The following is a 20134-nucleotide window of genomic DNA, read 5'->3' as shown; positions in this document are numbered from 1 at the left end:
ACAGAAATGACCAAAGACACAATGGCAATGTGTTGTCTCTTGATCGTATTTGGAGCAATAGGGGTGTGGCAATGCAGGACAGGGATCTTTTAGCAGTGATGTGTGCTTGATTTTATACATGTGCAGAGGCAGAATAGCAAGGGGTGTTGCAAGCTGGGAGGGAGGTGTGTTGGTACCATGGTATGTGAGTGATCAGGAGATGTCTATTGGTAGAACTGAGACATGAGATTCAAAGAGCAGAAGAGTGTGGATTTTACTGTGGGAGGAGGACTTGGGGAAAGTTTACTTTGTACCTACTCATGCCACTTTTAGTAGAATAAAACAAAGGTTTCTAAGCTAGTGGAACCATAAGTAATAGGTACCAGTCTGAAGATAGCTTAGAGTGATCTTCTCTGTGGTCATGGAGTATTTTTCGGATTAGTACCTACCTTTTTTATTATAGAACATTCCCTTACTCTGCTGTAGTTGAGAAACCAGTCATACAAATTCTTCATTAGGGTCATAACTTAGTGCTTTTGGTATCATCACTGAAATATCAGCCCTACCTGGAGTTCCTTATATCTCAGCTGTGGATTTCCAGCGTGAAGTTTGGGGGTGGCAAAAACTGAGGCACAGACAGGGGTCACCGATATGCTCAGAGTCATAGAGCAACTCTTTAGAAAGGTAAATAAATCTGGAGTCCTGGTTCCCAAGTCTCTGCTCCTGTCTTAGTCGTTACTCTTGTATAATATCAAATCAAAGCTGAGCAGCAGAAAATGCAGCAAATTGTTTCAGAGCCCTTCCTGCTGGAAGCTGCATGTCAAGGCATACTTCATGGGCCTGACCAGCCCTTCCTCTGCATGGAGGAGATAGTGCAGAGCCAGGCACCCCCAGCCCTGCTTTGCACAGCCACTCCACACATGCACTCTCTCCCAAGAGAAAGCAATGCGAAGTTCCCCAAGTCAGGGAGACAGAGGCCTGGCAAGGATCTGACCTCGGGACACTTGCATCAGAGCTGAAGGTTGAGGCAGGAGTGGGCTGCCTTTATTCTAGCTTTATGAGGAAGGGAATGGATGGTCTCTCTCCAAAGCAAGCACAGTTTTTCTCTTAGGCAGAGAGGGGAAATAATCACAACTCAGAAGATGTGTGCTGGTTACAGTTCCCAGACATCCCATATAATCCTCTAGGAAACCATATGAGATAAAGCTTTTTCTATACTCTTCCAGCAAGCAGCCACGTTTCGAGGCAACTGCCAGCCGCAGCTGCCAGGGCTTTGTGTAGGTAGAGGGCACATGGGTGGCAGTTTTGCCTGAGGATCTGGGCTTCATGTGCCACCTCAGAGAGTCACATGGAATAGGATCCTGGGCACAGTGTGCGCGTGAAGCTGAATTCATACAATGTTCTCAGCCAGCCCAATGCATGTGATTTCTTGCAGTTATGCAATTCATCTGTCTGGCACAATACTGTCCTGCAGCGTTTAAAATCTGGCAAGTCTGACAGCTGTTCTAGTTCCTGGACACCTTGGGGAGACAGGGAAAATAATGACTGCATTGTTCTTGTTGGTCGGTAATGAAATCCAGGGGCTGTCAGGAGAAGCTCGCCCGTGAATAAGACCAGAAGGCTGTTAGCTGTTCCAAAAGCAGCTGCTTTTCTGCAAGCCCGTGTTCCAGAAGCACCGCCCAGCCAAGCGCAGGGGAGCCCAGCCCTCTCACCAAGTGCACGTCCCACCATACGGCTCTGTGCTCACCCAGTAGCATCTCCCATTGGGTCCTTGCGTCCGTGGCAGCTTGTGAAAGCTACATGCTGATGTCTGGTTAGGGAGATATCAGCCTGTCTCTTATGAGAAACATCTTGTCAGAGAAACTGCACTGTCTGTTAAGCTGCTGCATTCCTAGTGTTGTGCTGTGATTACTTTACCCATTCTGCAGCCTTATAAGCATGGAAGCTGTATTTATTTCTTCAGTTATGTTCAGGAAAAAGTGATTGTTGTTATCTGATCCACAGGGGGCTTCAGATAGCAAGTAAAAGTATTTCAGTGATTAAAATGATGGTCTCACTCCCATGAAGGTTATAGATGTTGTTCACAAACAGACACCTCTCTCTCCCCCTCTCCCTTCAGTATACACTGTTTTTTCACCCACAATACTATCTTAATTATTATTATTCCCTGTCCACCTCTAACTCCTGGTATAGCACTGCCTCTGTGGAAATTAGTGGCAAAACTGCCATAGACATTAATGGAGTTACAGTGTGTCTTAATCAGAAAAAAATGGAACAATTATCAATAGGGTGAGGAACCTGTGTCTCTTTGGAGAAAAATTCATTTGGCTTCCTGCCTTCAAGCCATATAGATAAATTTCATATTTTAAACCCTCTCATACTGAAATGTTCCACTGGCTTGCAAAGATCTAAGATCAAAAGAATGAGGAAATGCGTGTGAACTTCAAAAAAAAATCCTGGCTTTATTCTCAGTTCATAGATATTGTCTGTATGTGAGATCTTTTTCACTCCCACCTTTTCCAAAAAAAAAAAATACATTTCTTCAGCTGTACGATATATTACATTTCAGCATGTCATAGTTTATATACATCATTCTGACAATGCACTTTATTATGTCATGGTGCCTATACCTGTATAGTGCACACATAACCTTTTATTATTTTTGATAACTATGACATATAATAATAATAATAATGACAAAAATAATACTGAAAGCCATGCTTTGTAGAAGAGTACAGCTCTTCTAACACTGAGATGCACAATTAGCAGGAGATAGAGAGCTCCTGAGAGAAATAGCCAGATTCTGTTTTCAGGACTGCTTGTAAAGTCACCATGAAATCATTATTGTATCTCCCAGTCCATGTTAAACCATGCCTCATAGCACTCAGTGGTAGAGGTATTTTAAGAGGTGAACTGCACAGCAAAATGAGGTGACTTGCCTCATTTTTTTCAACCCAAAGGTTTCACAGTGGACTGGTCAAGACAGGGCCCCTTATGGCTGGGCGGTATATCTGGTGCTGTGTCCTGAGAGGCCTTCTTCTATTGAGAGCACAAGGGGCTGTGTGTGGAGTGCCTCATTCCGCAGGGGGATTGCATTCTGTGGCCGCTCTGGGAAACGGGTAATACCTTAGAGCACAGCAGGTGGCTGGTGCTGTCTATCAACGAGCCAGATGAAGCTGAACAGTCTTGCTCCACTTACACTGTCACAAAACAGCATAACTAAAAGTCTGCAACGGTCACTTTCCCCAGTTTTGGAGCACTTCAGACTTGGTTGAGGTCAACATCCTCAACGATCAGGACCACTTGTACTTCTTTTCAGGGACTGATACTGTTGCAGTATCATAAAGGCTAACAATTGCAAACTCCCCAAAACGGAGGGCTCTTCCAAAAATGGCAATGTAAAGACAGCATCAAGAGCTAAAAAACATCAGCTTGACACCCATTTTAGACTGCATTCAGAATCAGCAAGGAATGGTAACCAGGACTAGAGCCTGAGTGCAAGCCTACTCTGTAATTACTTTCAGACCCCTGGCGCATCTCTCATCATGCTGGTCAGGGCACAAAAGCAGGCACCAGGGAAAACAGAGGTTTCCAGCAGAAGCATGTCTGAATAGAGAACATCTTCCTTCAGCAGCTAAGCTCAGCTTGCCTGTTACACCCTCTCAGACATCTCCACCTTTCTGTGCTGATAGAGCTCAGGCAACTCAGAGCTTGACCCTCTAGAAAAAGTTTTTGGCAGAGGAAGGGAGGGGGCTATCTGCAAGACTGGCTGAAATGCAGGCTCCTCCTATTGAGTTTCTCAGGGTTGTTTGAAGCCATATGAGAGAACTCCCGGAAGATGTCCAGATAGGTAGCATCTCCTGCAAAAATACACAGGAAGAGGCATTAGTCCCAATATTTTTGCTTTGCCCTGCTTTGATACCTCTCACTTGTGGAGATCAGGGTGGATCAGGCCAATTGCACTCAAGACTTACGACTCTCTGAAGATCTGGATGTAAGGACCAGCTCTACATGTGAATCAAAGACAGAGCCCAAGAGCCTCGGTCTTTACCTTTGCACTGTCTTAGAAGGTTCTGGTTTGACTTGGCAGTCTTTGTTAATATGAACAGGATTATTTCTGAACATGGATATATAAAAATTTTCTTAAGACTCTTGTTTCACAATCAGATTTGGGATAATTCCTCCCTTTTCATATTATAGGTGTTTTCAGATGTATACGCACAAGAGACAGTAAGTAAAGAGATGTTTTTCCTAAGCCTTGAAGAAAAGAGCTATTCTGGAAGCTGCGTACTCTGAAATGCAAAGCTTTCTCCTTGTACCACTCATGCAACAGCACGGTTTCATACAGTCTGAGCTATATGGGTTTGGAATTAGGCAGCTGGAGATGGTGTTCAGCCAGGAACAAAGATAAGATAATTTACTAGTTGTCTTTGGCTTCTCTTCTGGCAGCCAGACTTTTCAGTACTTGTTGTGGCAGGTGCAACACCAATCCACCTGTGCTGGAACAAAACAACAACCTGTTGAAGGGCACTATAAAGTGTAACAATTCTCTTTGACAGGTGACTCAAGGCCTTTTTCAAAGCACAAGTGAAGGCAAAGGGTTCAGGCGTCCTAGCAGTGGTTCCATGGCAGTCTCCCTTGATGCAGGGAAGTTTTCAGATTTATGCTGCAGGTCCAGAGGCAATAAGGCACCCACATCCCATTAATACCTGTGCTTGTACATCTGCTGCACAGTGTTCTAGGGCAATATCTGCCTTGGACTAGGCTACTGAGCTCATTTTTACCTGTGATCATATAAGGACATGAACCAAAGTAGCTACAGGGGAAAACACAAGGGAAAGATCCCAGCTATTCACGTACAGGTGCAGCTACCTTTAATCTCTCACACAGAGCTCCTGTGCCCTCTGCTCATCAGAAGTGTCCAGGACAGTCACTGAGTGGGTAGGTCCACAGCTGCTGGGAGCTGCATAGCTCCAAGGCATATCACCCCTCAACACTGGTGCAGTGTTGAGGGAAGAGAGAAGCTAACACAAAAACTTGACCCCACAAAGCCAAGTCAATAGCAGGATACAGCGGAACTTCATGTTGCCGCACAAACTGAGCTAGAGAGAATGGTCTGAGTGTATGTGTGTCTGGCTGGCTGAGAGGTGACAGAAAAGGCTAGCAGCTTCCCCTCTCCACTCCCAACTTGGAGTGTTTCCTACCCTGTAGGCATCCTCCAAGAAGCATTTTTCCAGCTATGCTCTTTCCAGCAAGCTTGCAGGACAGGTTCTTCTGTGAATGTGGTGCCTCCTTCCAGGCACAGATGTCCTTTCCAGCCTACAGGTGAGCACACTTACACTGGGACGTGAGGAATTGTCTCTGTGCAGTATTTGGAGAGTGCCTGGCCCGAAAGGTCTTGAGAATAACTGATGGCCTTCAGCATTATCCACATTCAGCTGACAAAAGCTTCTAATGTGAGTCCTACTGTCAGGCAGATTTTAATCAGGCTCTGTTGATTTTCAGGCACCACAGTTCTCAGGAAATGTCTCTTTTTTTGTGCCTTCTACAAAAACAACCTGACCTACCTGTTAGCTTCTGGTTATAACAATTTGGGCCCCCTCCTTAACTGGGGGGACTCAGCCTGCTTCCACTGCCCCTCACCAGTGCTGTCCAGGACATAAAGATCAGATATATCCTCATGCTACAGTCACTTCTTCCTTGTAGCCTGTTAGACCACTGTTCTCTCTCACCAGTGACAAACCCTCCATGACCCAGAGAGGTGTATGTACCACACCAGATTTCTAGCATTTCCATCTATTCCCTTACCATCCATGCCTTCCCCTCCTCCCTCAGTAAAATGCACTCCTGTATAATCCCTTTCTGGGGAAGAAAAATATGTCATCCATACATACTATACAGAAAAAAGTATTTTTTCTACGAGGAAAATAAAGAATCATCTCTCCAGGGAACATTTGGAATGAATCTGCTGATAAATTGTCAAGCATTCCTGGTAGCCACGGGTAAGCGCTGAACTGACTGAGTGGTTGGAGCTGAAATGGGAAGAACTTTGAGAAAGCTGAGTCCTTCTGCAGCAGGGCAGTGTTTTGTAAAGCTGAGTGTTGAGGTACAGCAGTTGATGTGAGAGGCAGAGAAACAGACTGACAGAGATATGAAGAGTGCTGTTTGAACAGGTGCCATGGTTCAGGAACGGGTTTCTGTAAGTGATGAGACTGCATTGCAGAGCATCACACCCTAGGCTTACTTGTAAAACACAATCATTCCATGCAGCCTCCAGTATGAAGTTCTTGTTTCCTCTCTGGCATTAACATTTATTCTTTATTTGTTTAACAGAAGAACACTGTCACAGAAAATGCATGCTTTGCTGAGTACCATTATTCCCACAAGTTAGCAGGCGTAAGGAGCCAGTTTCCCAGCTGCAATTTGCTCGCCTTTTCCAGAAATCCCTGTGAGGCCAGAACACAGCTGGACCTGACGGGCCAAGAACTCCTCTCTCCCAGCACATGGAGCTCTTTTCTGGTGTAGAGACAATATAGATGTCCCTGCCTCACCTCCTTGCTCCCCGCTCAGGGCAATGCAAACCTTCAGGTGGATAAGAGAATCGTAATTCAAATTTTAGGTATGTAGTTGAAAGAGGTAGAGTTATCAAGTGCAGCGAGTTACTGTTTATCTACTGAACTGCAGGAGCTGACTGTGAGTGTACTCTTAACTCCAACAGCACATAAATGTGTTGGTATCACTCAAGTTCATATTCTGTAGAGGGCTAAGTATTCACATGATCTGGCACTGTGAGTCTACTGATGAAAGGTAACCTATACAGAAAAAAATTCTCAAACTCTGTTTTCAGTTCTGCAAATCTAATCTGGTTGTTGTGTATCCTGTCTTGGTGAGGGCACAGGAGTATGGACGACCTTCAGTAGTGTCCCTTCCTTCAGTACTTACAAGTGTAGGGCTAGGCCAGATCACCCTGATCTGCACTTTATGTAGCATGATGTACACATGTGCAAAGCAGCGTAAATGATTGTGCTTCCCAGGAATGTGGCAGATGTGGCCATGCCATTCATGAGGTTCAAAGGAAAAAGGGGTCATGGCTTCTCTGCTTGTCTTTAGCAGAGCTGGCATAGACCAAAGAGTAATGACTTCCAGCCAGAACTCACTCCAACAGTAATCTCAAAAAACCAATAGTCTGTTATCAACCTAACACTGGGCCTGTCATGCCAAAACAGAGCAGAGACCCTGATTCAGCACTTTGCCCTGGCTCTGATGGGAACCAATGATGAATGTTTCTAAAGAGACAACAGATTTAACTCAACAGTCTTCTACACTATGAAAGACAGTTTTTCAGAAGCCCTGCAAATGAACCATGAAGCGATAATTTCCATCTGCAAGAACATACATCCTGTAACTAAAAATGAAGCAACTGCAGCGTTGGAAAGGATTGCAAAGCTGTGACTACTTAGCACAAGACAAAGCAGTGCTGTTATGAGATAGCTGAGTTTGCCTTGGATAGGCCAGCTGGACCCCAGAAGCAATTCAAATAGATTAGCACAGTGCTTTGCCAGTGATAAACCTTACTATAATAAGCCTTGCTTTCATGCCAAAACAGATCAATAAACAGGGGTATCTCTATCCAGCACAGTATGCACTAGGTAAAATGCCCCAAAACTAACAGTGAAATGATAGAGAGCATGTACACATGGAAGGAAAACGCATGCAATTGTGATCCTCTTAGATAGTGGGACAATAGCCAAACCATGTTGATAAAACCACAAATATATCCTTGCTCAATGAGATCACTAATCCTCTTTTCTGTTCGGGTAACATGCTGCAGCAGCCAACTCCAGTTCTGAGAACCCTACTACTGTGGCAAAGTATTGGCCCCAGATTTTTGAAGATATGTAAGCATTTATTGCTCAAGAATTAAAAAAAAAGAAAGAGAAGCTTCTGTGGATCTGGGTTTTCATAAGCACCATGGCATTTCAGTCTTCAATGCATTTACCCTTGTGAGGTTGGGTGGGGCTAAAGTCTCCATTTTGGTCAGGAAAAAGAAATGCAGTAGAACAAAGGGGTGGCATACGGAGTCCATACCAGGGCTGGAAGTGGGCACAACCCTGTGCTTTTAATTTTACTGTAAGAGCATGGAGTTCTCCTTCCATAGATGCCTTAAACAGCTGCAATGCTCCTCCTGATTTGAAAGCATCCTTCCTATTTAATTCCTTCATTAAATGCACAAGCCTGCTCTGATTCATTTATTCCTAGTAGTGGGGGATTTGTTTGCCCCACCAAGGGAATACTGAGGTTATCCTGCCACTTCTTTTTTGCATTTGTTTTCTATGCTAAGTGTGATAGAACTCATGATGCCAGGATAGTCTTTTTCTTCTTTTCTTTTTAATTTTCTGCTGTAGGCATATGGGACGAGATGAACCAATGAGGGAAAAATTGCACTGTGAAACTGGAATTGTTGGTCCATCTGCAAAAGAGTGATATTTTCATCTAGTGCAAGGTCTCCTTTTACCAGACCAGTCATCTGCAGAGTTGTGAACATAACAAGCATTAACTGATTTAGGTACTCTTAAGAGACATTAACGTATATAGGAGGAGGGTGTGGGTGATTGGAGTCCGTCACCTTTACCCCAGCCTTCTTTCCAAGCACCCTGAAATCATGTTATCACAAGACAGTGTCACAGAAAACCAACTAAAAATGCAGGATATTCATGTGCCATTCCAGTCTATTCACTCACATTAATTAAAACTATAGGCTGCAGAGGAAAACAGGTTAAAAGGGGACAGTGCTCTAATCCAGTTAATACAGGCAACAAGGCAAGAAAGCCTATGTAAATAAAACAAGCCAAAGTAGAAGGAGAGAAGGAGTTTATCTAGATTTTTATTAATAGTGTTTCAAGAGACAATAGAAGAGAAAGGGAGAAAAAGGCAGACACCACAGCAACAGTTTTAAAATCGTATAAAGATAATAACATACAGAATATCTGGTTCCATAGTTACAGTCAGTACAGGCTGTGTAGGGAGAGGGAGAATTAAAAAAAAATGTGTTCTAAAGTTGTACTGAAAGCAGGCAAGTGAAGGAGGTTAATACATTACAGCATATTTACAGCAGGTGTCAGCCCCTAGTACAGCAGCCCCAGCCATTCAGGGTGTAACAGAGCCATATTAATCAACCACACCTAGCAGCTTTGACTTCACTAAACAACTTCCTTCTTTTCGTGCTGTTTAAATAGGAAGGTATGAAAGCCTTCTCAAGGAGAGCTTTATTCTTCAGCTCAAACGCTTTCACTCCAAGATGCCATCTTATGTCACCCCATGGTTAGAAAGGCTTACTCTCTCCCTGTGATTCAACAGCCACAGGTCTCACATAGAGGGCTCCCAGGATGGGGAATCCACACTAGCATTCATGTGCCCTTGGAGGGACATGATGGATGGAAGTCAACCAAAAGGGGTCTGTAGAGATGGAGGTTAACGCATCTGAAGGTAACTGCCTGGCCACTTCCAATAGGTGACCAGGTGGAGCACAAAGAGGTACAAACTAAACATGCTCCTTCATTCTCCTGAAGAAGGTGCTAAAAGCTGAGATGTGTTTGTAGAAGGGATGCTCCTATCTCAGCTACCACCTCTCAGCCACCTCAGCTCCTGCACTAGAAACACACATGGTCATCTTCGTGCCCTGCAAACTGTCCATGACGACTGCTATCCTTACCCTATCCCTCATTCACTTCACACAAATAGCCAGCAGCCCTATCTTCCCATTGACATAATGCTGGGTATAAAGCTTGGAAGAGAGGAACCCCAGCCCAGCTTCCCTACAGGGGTGAGGAACCAGCAGGCAGACTGTGATATGAATCACATTCCTATGGAAACAGCACTCTGTATTTTGGTATCACTTAAAAAAAAAAAAAAATTCTTGCTCTAACTCCCACTCTCCCTTCTCCTCTTCAGTCCCTTCCTCTCCCTCCCCCCCCCACTATCACAGCAGCACACTCCCTCATGCACATGCACACTCACACAAAAGTTTGTCTTCAGCTGTGTGTTTAATATCACATTTAATCCGTTCATTCCATTTTGCCTTTGGTTGAAAGCAATAACGCTCAGGCAGTGACAAGAGAGAACTGGGCTCAGAGGTAATCTAGCCGTAGGCCAGAGCAACACAGGAGTTCAGCAGCAGACAACAGCTGTGTTGCGGCCACTAGACAGTACGCTCATCAGTGCATTTCTTTAGGAGATCTTGTTTTTCTCTTGCATAAATAACAGATCAACAACATCTCAGATCAGCAAAAATGACTATTTTATGCTCATCACAGTCTCAGCTTGTCAAATTTTGTTCTTAATACTCATCCATTTTTCCACTTTCACATTTCTCCCCTGGACTGCTCAAAGGAATTTCACATTGCAGAGACCACAATATTAAAATAACCTGAGGCTGCCATGGATAACATGTGGAAGAGGGAACACAGAGGGTATCATCTCAACTTGCCAGCCACCTGAACTCATCCCATATGAAATCAGAGACATGTGCCAGACCCTAAAACTTTCACACCTAGACTACTTGGTCCAGGAACTTAGTTACAGGGTTTGAGCTGACTCAATCTGAGACAGGTATGTAAATATTGACCTAGATCTCAGAAACTCAGAAGATAAAAGAATCTGCAAGGCTGGGGCAATGGTTTGAGTCCATCGATGTTTGGATAATGCCTAGCACATTGCTTTCTAGACAAAGGCAATCTCATATAGATAACATGCACTCTTTGAAAAGAAAGAAAAAAGTTTTGGCATTGAATATTTCAAATAGAAATGTACAACACAAATACAACCGTACTTCAAAAAGGAAAATAAGCCAGTGTTTGTATCTAGTCTTCCCTGTAGCCTGGTTGGCCACTTCACTGAAAACAAACTTTATCTACAGCTTCCCCATTCCCCCCACTCCAAACTTGTAAGCACACACACGCACACACGTACACCCCCCAATCCAAAAATACAAATCAACACAGAAAATATCGAGAAGTGCCTCCTTAGCATATTTTTTCCCAGAGAACTTTTTTTTGTTTTAGAAACTGCAGGATGTACTAGTGTTCTATTATATTTCAAACTAGAGGCATTTAATGCCTTATGATCCACATCATGAAAGTGAAAGAGAAAAATGAGGGCAGGAGGAAGTAAAGTTGGGGGGGGGGGGGAACTAATAGATTTTGAAAAAAAATTACCTAACAATGTTACAAAAAAACCCAAAAACTGACATTAAAGACAGCCAAACTGCATTGAATAAAAATTGCACTAGTCCTCTGGGCATATCAATAATAAATTAAATACTTAACAATTTCACTGATTAAAAAAGACAGCACAAAACCCATAACAGAAGTACATAAAACCCCCCCAATACTGTAAGTAGGAAAAGTGCACAAAATTGTTTTATACATTGAATCTAAATAAAGTACCAATACGTATTAAATAAATTGTCTTGCAAGACACTGCTTTTTGCATTAGTATTTACATATGCTTTAAATGCATGTACTTCAGCAGTGAAAAAGTCTGAGCTTCAATGCACCAAACTATACGTGACTTTTCTATTGTTCGCATGAGTCACTAATGCTGACTGTGAAATAAAATGGCCTGAAGTGGAAGCCTTGCCTCCAGTTCTCATTGGCTTACAGAAAGGATCAGTCACACTTCTAACTTATGAGAAGCTGGAAAACCAACTGGGGTGTTTTAAGTCGCCATACATGAGGAAAAAAAAGTTGTTAGACAACCACCGCACCAGAATTCATTAACACAGAATAGGAGCATGGTGGTGCTGAAATATTTATTTCACTTTCAAGATCTCTGAAATACCCTGAAAGATGCCAGTTCTGATTCACCGTGGTCTTTCTAGGGAAGAACACAACTTGTCAGTGCTGATGTGGTTCCCCTCAAATGTGTAAATTGATGCAGATCAGTATAAAATGGGATAGGATTATCAAAGAGAATTCATTATGGAAAGGTCTCTCAGTTCCTAACCCAGGGAACACAGCCAGTTCTTGGCTGCATATTGGTTCCTGTCCTGTGCTGAGCATGCTAAACGCTAATCTGGATGCTTCAGGGTGATTCTCACTGTTTAACTACAAGCACACAGTAGTCCTGCTCAAGGTAAACATATGTTTAAGGGCTTGGCTGTATTGCCAGCATGTTCACCACAACATCTCATTTCACTGAGAGAGAGCATCCAACACTGTTTGGGCTCTGCATAGAATAACGCCTCTGCATAAGACATTTCACACAGATGATTTATAAGACTAGAGATTTGCTCCTGACCCCACTTAGACTGATAGCAGCATTACCACTGACTGCAACAAAAGCAGATTTGACTGACAAGGGAGAGATGTCAAACAAAGCAGTGACACACAAGTGAAAGGGACCACTCTGCTCAGTGGAGGAGCCCATTTAAACTTAGGGCAACTTTGACCAGAAAGACGACAACGTCCGATGCAAAGGGCAAAGGACTGAAAGACCAGACTCCATGAGACTGTACGGCAGTCACTTTCTGTGATCTTGTGCAGGAAACACTGGGTGGGCAGGATACCGATTATAACCTCACACTGGTATCAGGAAGAAAGAGATTTAACTCAGGGCATAGTACATGCAAATTGAAGGAGATCATATAGCAGCACCGCAAGTCCTATCTCCTATGTATGCCTGCCTACGCTTAGAAACACTTACATGGATGCATACTTGGAGTCACCCCCTCCATTCAGTGCTGTGACTCCAGAGTCACACATGTGGGAGCTACAGTCAGAACATGGTCCTGACTCACAAAGAAACTGTCCTCTATACTATGCCTGTATACATCCTGGAATTCCCCTGGAACTGAACTGTAGCAATGGTGGTGTTTACACCACGCTGTTGAATCCTGCATGCAGTTCTGCATCACTCTTGATGGTGCCATTGCTGAACACAATATGAATACAGACTAAATGGTCTGCCCTCCGCCAAATGTTAAGGTCACACTCTACAGCTTTTACTCAGAGAAGAGTTCAGAGGGAGTGCTGCCTGGTTAAAGACTGCCAGAGTTTCAGGGTCAGGCGCTAGAGAGTTAAAAAGGGAGAACGCAAGTTTGCACGGTGCTCTTCCCCTCCAACCCATGAGTGTCCTAAATTATCAGGGTTATGGTGGTATCCATCTCTGATACCATCTCTGTCCCCTAGGGCTTCAGAAAGAGTGGAGCGATGGAGGAGATGCAGTGAAAGGCATTGCCCAAGGTGAAAAGGTTGACGGGGCTGAGCTCAATAATTTTGATTTTCTAAGAGTGATGGAAGGAGATTGTTTATTATTTTGGGAAGGAAGAAAGGCCCTGGGGCCAAATTCTGTCCTGCCATTGATCTGGAGCAATTTCAGCACAGTCACTAGAACTATTCCAGATTCAGGACAATTGGAACTGAGATCAGAACTCAGCTCCAAAGGGAAAAGGCATGAGAAAGCCAAAAAGCCAAGACAGAGTTCAAGAACCAGATAGCACAGACAGAAAATTGTGGTCTGTCTAACAAAATCTGGGACAGCACTTCCCTAAGGGAGCGGGGACTCCCCCTTGAACTGAGAGAACACACTAACAAAAGCCCAAGTAGAGTTTCTCTACTGTTCCATTTTTAGACATGTGAGTGGACTCTGAGTATTGTTGGTTCAAGATCTGAGGGCAGAATTACATCAGTAGAAATAAACCCATAGAGCAATCTAATCGATCAAGGGCTGCAGCATGATAGCAACCAGGATAAAATAAAGGAGCCAAACATGTACTGGATGAAAAATAAGATGACTGCATCACCACTGAGACAACACAGAGGGACTGGGAATTCTGCCTGGTTCCTTGCAAGATCCTGATCTTTCAGGATCCCAGCATTTCCTGTAAGGCACTGTGGCCCAGCCCCAGAGCCAGCAGCCCAAGGGGGAGTAAATACCAGTTGCAGACTGCCATCCATGAGCCATGGAAGAAGAACTCTGATGTCAATAGCAGTTGAAGGCGTTCGGAAGGAACTCTTATGGGAGCACATCTCAGCTTGGCATCCACATTCTCAGCCTGAGGGTAATCTGCCAGTAGTATGCATGCTCTGTAAGTCCTCCTGAGACAGGACTACATGGTTGCAGCATCTCTGCACAGCTACTGTTACATGATCCCCAAAACATAAACCATAAAAATAGCAACAAAGTGCTCTAAGTAGAAACATGTTCCCCTACTCCAGCAAGGAATAATACAAGAAGGAAAGAAACAAAAAGATTCTGCTGGTCATTGGAATTGGGAAACTCCAGAGCCCCTGGGTCAGCTGCCAAGATGCTCTATTCATATGTTTCAGCATGCAGGGTGACAACATAGAGGGATACACATGCAAGTAGAAGTCTCCACAGAGATGCTAAGTCAGAAATCTGAAGTGACCAGAAAAAAAAAAAAGAACCAAACTCAAATTGCATCTTTCAGGCAGCCATTTTGGCAGCGGGAATTGGACTTGGCTTTTATTCCCTGAACAAGGCCCATCGCCAGCGACAAGCTTCTCCCAGCCTCAAAAAGTTAGCCTTGCTGCTTCGGTAACACTGTGCTGACCACATCTCAGCCCAGGAAGCACGTGAGCTATGGCTTTGACCAGCTAGCCACCAAGGCCCCCCACCCCCCCCCACCCCCCAAAATTAAATAAATAAATAAAAAAGAGCATGGCTGGTATAGTCCTGAGAGCATGTAAGGTGGGTAGCCATCACTCTCAATCCTCCCCCTTCCGTTCTGCCTTCTGGAGCAAAGGCCCCACAAAACAGCCTGTTCCTGGCTTAGAGGTGATAGTTTAGTTTTCTAAACTGGCCCCAGCAGCTTCCAGATGTTGCAGCAGTCCCATGAAAGCAGACTGCTGGTCATGCTGCCAGGAGGGCTCCATGTCAAAATCCCTTCCAAGCAAACTGTTCACACAGGGATTCAGTGCATAGTAACTACACTGCAGCAGAAACATGGGTGTTTCGTGTGATCATATTGTTGGTGGATTTCTCCTGGTGATAGAGGGTTTCCTTTTCTTCTTTCTTTTCCCTTTTTTTGTTTGTTATTTTGTTTTTTTTAAAACGCTGAACTCCGGTCTTACATACTTATCACACACTCAAGCCCACGTGCCACGGTCTGTGGTTATGCCCTAAGAGTCTCCTACATGAAATCAACTAGTAGTCAAGCATGGTAACTTTATGCTGACAGGAAAGGCCCTTTCTCCTTCCTGTGTGGATCTCAACCTATACGTGCAGGCATTAAAAACAGACCAATCTGCAAGAAACACCAATATACCAAGGATGGGGCTCACAGGGCTTCCAGAAATCCAGCCCAACTTCAAGACAGCAAGGGGGAGGTGGGGGAGTTGTCACTAACACTCATCTATATTAAGGCTGATGAACTCCTGTATACACTTCCTGTACTGGAGCTCAGTAGGGCTGTTGCTGGGGTATTGACCTGGCTGTCCGAAGGGGCCCTCTGCTTCTCGCATTTCCTCATTCATTCGAGCCAGACGCAGCCTAAAGCAAAATAGAGGAAGAAGGGAGAGATGTTTGGTTATTCCTTCCTGTTGGCTATTTCCAAACAGTGTTCCCGCATTCAGGCACTGGGCAGTCATGGCTGCACTTACAAGGTAACTATATCTGCATTGGCTGCCTGGACTGCAATACTGAGCGGGTCCTGCCCATCCCCATCCACCGCATGCTGATTTGCCCCTCGCTTCAGGAACAAGCACACCTGGCTGAAGAAGGGAAAGAGAAGACCATCAGAACAGAAATTCAGACTCTACAGCCCTCCGACTGGTGTTGGCAGAGGGCACCATCCTTCCCTGGGCAAGCACAGCTCTCCTTGCCTGGGAAGGATCCCCTCTGAAGTGCTTCTGGGATGAAAACCTACTAGAGCTGCCAAATCTACTCACGGAGGTCTGCACGGAGTTGGCCCATGTGAAAAGCAGATCTGAAACTCACCGCTCCCTCCACTAACTCTAATCTCAAAGGTTCTTATTCAGCATGGCTGCCCTGGCACCTTGCCCTAGGCTGGTCCTTTGCATGGGATAAAGTTCACAAGGGAGAAAATTTGGGCCTTTGTTGAAGCCCAGGACAGGGGATCACCTGCGTAGCTCCATAATCCTCAGAGAGCTTGTAGATGGGTTTTGCTTCTCTTTTCTCTTATACTGGTCTAAAGCAGGAATGATTGCACTGGGGTGGAGAAAGGAATTGGCCTATAGAGTCCCATTTACCCCCACCTATCATCATGGGGGCAATTACCCTTAACACATCAACAAGCTGTTGATGTGAGCTAAAAAAAGGCATGCTTTGCAAATAACCATTTCACCAAAACTCAGCTTGGCCCCTCTTAACTCTGTGTTAACCCTGCATCTCCATCCCAGGGTGACAGAGCATGTCAAAGCAGTGTGTGAAAGAACTTACCCAGTATGACCCAGGTATGTAGCATGATGCAAGGGAGCTCGGCCCCGGATATCTCTTTGGTTAACATCTGCTCCATTCTGCAGCAGGAATTCACAGGCTATCAGAGAACCCTGAGAAGGTAAAGGGGAATTTCTAAGTTAATTCAGCCAGCAGTACGGCCAGGATACATAAGCATGTACCAAGCAGTAAGTTGCCCATTGTTAGTACACTCTGAACTGGACTCAAACCCTCACACTCCCACATAGAGCCTCCCAGCCACAGCCACCAGCACAACCTACCCCCATCACAGCTTGAATCAGCGGGGTTTTGTTTTCATCTTCTTCATTCACCCAGTTGACCTCAGCACCATGTGCCAGCGCTTCTGCCATGAGAGGCAGGTTTCGAGCTTGTGCTGCCTTGTAGATCAACAAGCCAGGATGAAGCTCCCTCAGGTCCTCCAAATCTGAAGCTTCCTGTTCGATCTCCGCCTCACCACTTGACTCTTCTGACACCTCACACTCTGAGAGTGAGAAAGGGATGGGGAGATATGACCAAAAAGCTTGGCATTTCCAGTATCCTATAATCTCTGTTGTTCTTGCTACCAGATGGGCCTGACCATCTGTCCTGCCTTCACCCTAGCTGCCTCCCCGCACTTGCATCACCAGCCCGTGTGTGACACCCACCTTCCTCTGTCACGCTGTCTACCACTGAGCCAAACACCAGGATATCAGTGCTGCCATCTGTGCTGCCTCCAAGCCCACTGTCACTGCTCAGACCTGCAGGGCCAACAGAACACAAACAAAAATCATTTTAATATGCAGGCAACCCAGCATCAGGCATAGGTGAGACCACAGAGGGGAAGGGCTGTGCACAACATCTCACGCATTACACTGGGCACTACTGACAGGGTACAGGGGGCACTGCTACCCCGTTTAGCCCCACTCAATAAAACTTCAAGGAAAAACTGTGAAGCCTTATGGTGTCCATGTCCCTACACTTCCTTTCATGCAGGGATGCACCAACGCTGCCATGCACTGTGAACTGTTGAGAACAGCACTTGCCGCAATCTGTGAGGGACGCTGTGAAGTAGATTGGAGCAGAGTAGCAGCAGAGACAGCTTTGCAGCATGTTACTCAGTGTTATAAACAAATAAAGACACCCCTCTGCTTTTACGAATAATAATCCCAGCTCCCCCTCTGTTTGAGCTCTCCCAGAGCTTTTCAGTTGTCACTGGGCCATATGGTAACACATTGCCCTTGTGGCAGATGATTGCCCATGACTGGGTCAAGCAGTATCAATAGTAAATATCTCAGGTCAAACTCTTCAGGCATCGTCCATTGGCTAATTCACATCCACGCATGTCCATTCCCTTTCCCCAGAGGGCTTCCCATCTTCCCTGCTAGGGTAGTGAATGTTTCAAAGCTGCTGAATACATACAAGAAATGGAGCCACAGAGAGATGAGGCAACTTGACCAAGGATACACAGCGTGTCAGTGGCAGAGCAACTTTGTACCTTTTCCACTTGCACCCAGAAGCAACAATCAAGAAAACAGAGGAGAAAAGACAACAGAAGAGAAAAAAGCACATGTGGGACTTGCCCCTGTCAGAAAGGGGATGGCACATCACTTTTGTCCTGATGGATGCCCTGCCCTCTTGGGAACTCTGACTGGGCTCAGCTTCCTGCTGCATTTGACCTGCCAATGACTGCCAGGGTTGGGGAGTGTCCTTCTCTTTCCCTTCCCAGCGCTCAAGAGTTGAAGCCCCCATGATCTACATCAAGGCAAGCTAAAAAACACTGTGTTTAGAAAGGATAATAAGGCAGGTTATACCTGGCAACATGTTTCTGAAAATACGAGCTGAGTAGCCTTGGCAAAGAGTAACTCTAGGGAAGCCTGCAAGAAGTGAAGATGTCAGCCAGGAAAACCATAGCAGAACAGGACACCTTATCCTTAAAGGCTGTCTACAGACATCTTCAGAGCACCTGCAGCTGGAGCCCAGGTAAAGAACAGTTTCTCAGGATCACTGGTCCTCAAATCATAGCTCATAACTAATCCTTCATACCTGGGACACTGTTCAAAAGCCACAGCAGATAAAGTTACAACAGAAACGAATGCTGACATGGCCCTTTGCAGTGTGGTTGCTCTGTGTTGTTGCAGTTGGGCCAGACTGACAACCTCTGCTACTGGGCTTCAGCCAGCCCACCACAGGGGCTCACATCTAAAAGTGTGAGGTTTACTAACCCATCCAAAAATAGATTCACAGTAACTGTGAGAATGCTGGACAAAAATGCCCAGGGCCCCTCCTTCTCTGGCAGAGCGATATCATCTATGGAAAATATGAACCCACATTAATTGCTATGGCATCTGAACACTCCTGTGTTCCTCCTGTGGAATCCAGAACCACGAAAGAATGTGAATTGAACTTTAGATCCTTCTCAACTTCAGCAATGAAAAAGTCAGTCTCAAAGTCATCATACAGCATCTCACTTTGAGGCTGGGCACTCCAATAGCTTTCTACCAGCGCAGTCAGGACAAGGACACATCTCAGTGATGTTCAGCTGCTAGCTTGAATACCTTTTATGTGATTTGCATCATTCAAAAGAAAATTGGCTCACAGCCTAGCCACAAAGCAGGTCACTATATTACTGCTTTTCAGTAAAAGCCTTTCAGAGACATGCCGTTTTCAGTAAAAGAGGATGGCAAAAAAAGTATATGAATGAAGAGAAAAATAATCTCATTTAATTCATAAGTTAAATCATTTAGCTCTAAATATTTTGGGCCAGATTCCAACCTGGTACATCAGTGTAGATCCAATCTTGTAAGATCAGATCCTTGTCAGATCCGCACTTAAACACCCATACACAAGAAAAGATCTAATCTGAACATGTAACAGCTAATACTACGGCAGTGTTCTTGCATGTTATCAGTACTACATTAACAGAAAATAATCAGTACTACATTCACGAAAAATTTCCATTAGATCCATTAAAGTAGTTCCAACTAGATCTGTAGTTCTCCAGATCACTTTTCAGAGCAACTGGTATGCTTTTCATACAATGATGAACAACTTCCTTAGTATGCATCATGAAGCATTGCCTTCTGACCGCCTACTTATTTAAAAGAACGAACAAATATTTGGAGCAGCATGTTAATTATTGCCAATCCACTATCTCCTCCCTGTGCACCCAGACTCAGGAGGCATGAGATGTCCCGAGCAGCTCACAAAGGGAGCCCAAATCATCTTCTGGTATAAAAACAAAGCATCCATAAAAACTAAGGGTAATAATATTGCTCAGAGGCAGGCATGAAACAGACAAGCAGACATCCTCTGCTCTGCAACACACTTGCTCATGCCATAGAGTGCACAGACCTTCCGGTCCTACTTGCTCGCTAAGCAAAAAACTTCCATTTGCGTTCACCTGTACCAAGCTGCATGGCAGATCTTCATGAGAAATTAGAGACCAGACTCAAGATAGTGAATGTCCTAGCTACAAATAGAGTGGAAAAGATTATTTCTGACATATGAATTTAAGGGATTTTGCTTCTCTTCTGCTGTTTTGTTATTCAGATTCATTCAATGAAGAATTTTGGAGACTCTCCAATGCTTATTACAGGTGGTGAATACTCAAAAGATAAGGTGTTTGGATTGGACTTGAACTTCATGATTGGGTGAATGCAACTCCCAGGAAAGCTCTAAAGTGGCATATGCCATGTATATCTTTTTTGGATTCACTGTCAGAACGGTCACTGCTAGTTTT

General features: G+C 44.6%; 1 protein-coding gene across 8 annotated transcripts in view; it reads right to left on the bottom strand.

Moving 5' to 3' along the window:
- Nucleotides 1–2422: 2422 nt before the first annotated feature.
- Nucleotides 2423–20134, bottom strand: part of ACAP3 (ArfGAP with coiled-coil, ankyrin repeat and PH domains 3) — a 113466-nt gene continuing 95754 nt past the window's right edge. For 3 of the 8 annotated variants that reach the window (XM_068916370.1, XM_068916363.1, XM_068916368.1), the window contains 6 exons: nt 17061–17153; nt 16677–16897; nt 16399–16508; nt 15600–15710; nt 15428–15489; nt 2423–3839 (listed from right to left, as the gene is read on the bottom strand). In XM_068916370.1, coding sequence (XP_068772471.1) covers nt 3733–3839; nt 15428–15489; nt 15600–15710; nt 16399–16508; nt 16677–16897; nt 17061–17153 — 704 coding nt within the window. In that variant the 3' untranslated portion in view covers nt 2423–3732. The other 5 variants (XM_068916364.1, XM_068916369.1, XM_068916366.1 and 2 more) reach the window with 4 other exon arrangements.

The sequence above is a fragment of the Struthio camelus genome, chromosome 21 (genome assembly GCF_040807025.1).
Source record: "Struthio camelus isolate bStrCam1 chromosome 21, bStrCam1.hap1, whole genome shotgun sequence".
Classification (NCBI taxonomy): domain Eukaryota; kingdom Metazoa; phylum Chordata; class Aves; order Struthioniformes; family Struthionidae; genus Struthio; species Struthio camelus.
Note: the sequence above shows the minus strand (reverse complement) of the source record. Positions and strands in the feature narration are given on the sequence as shown.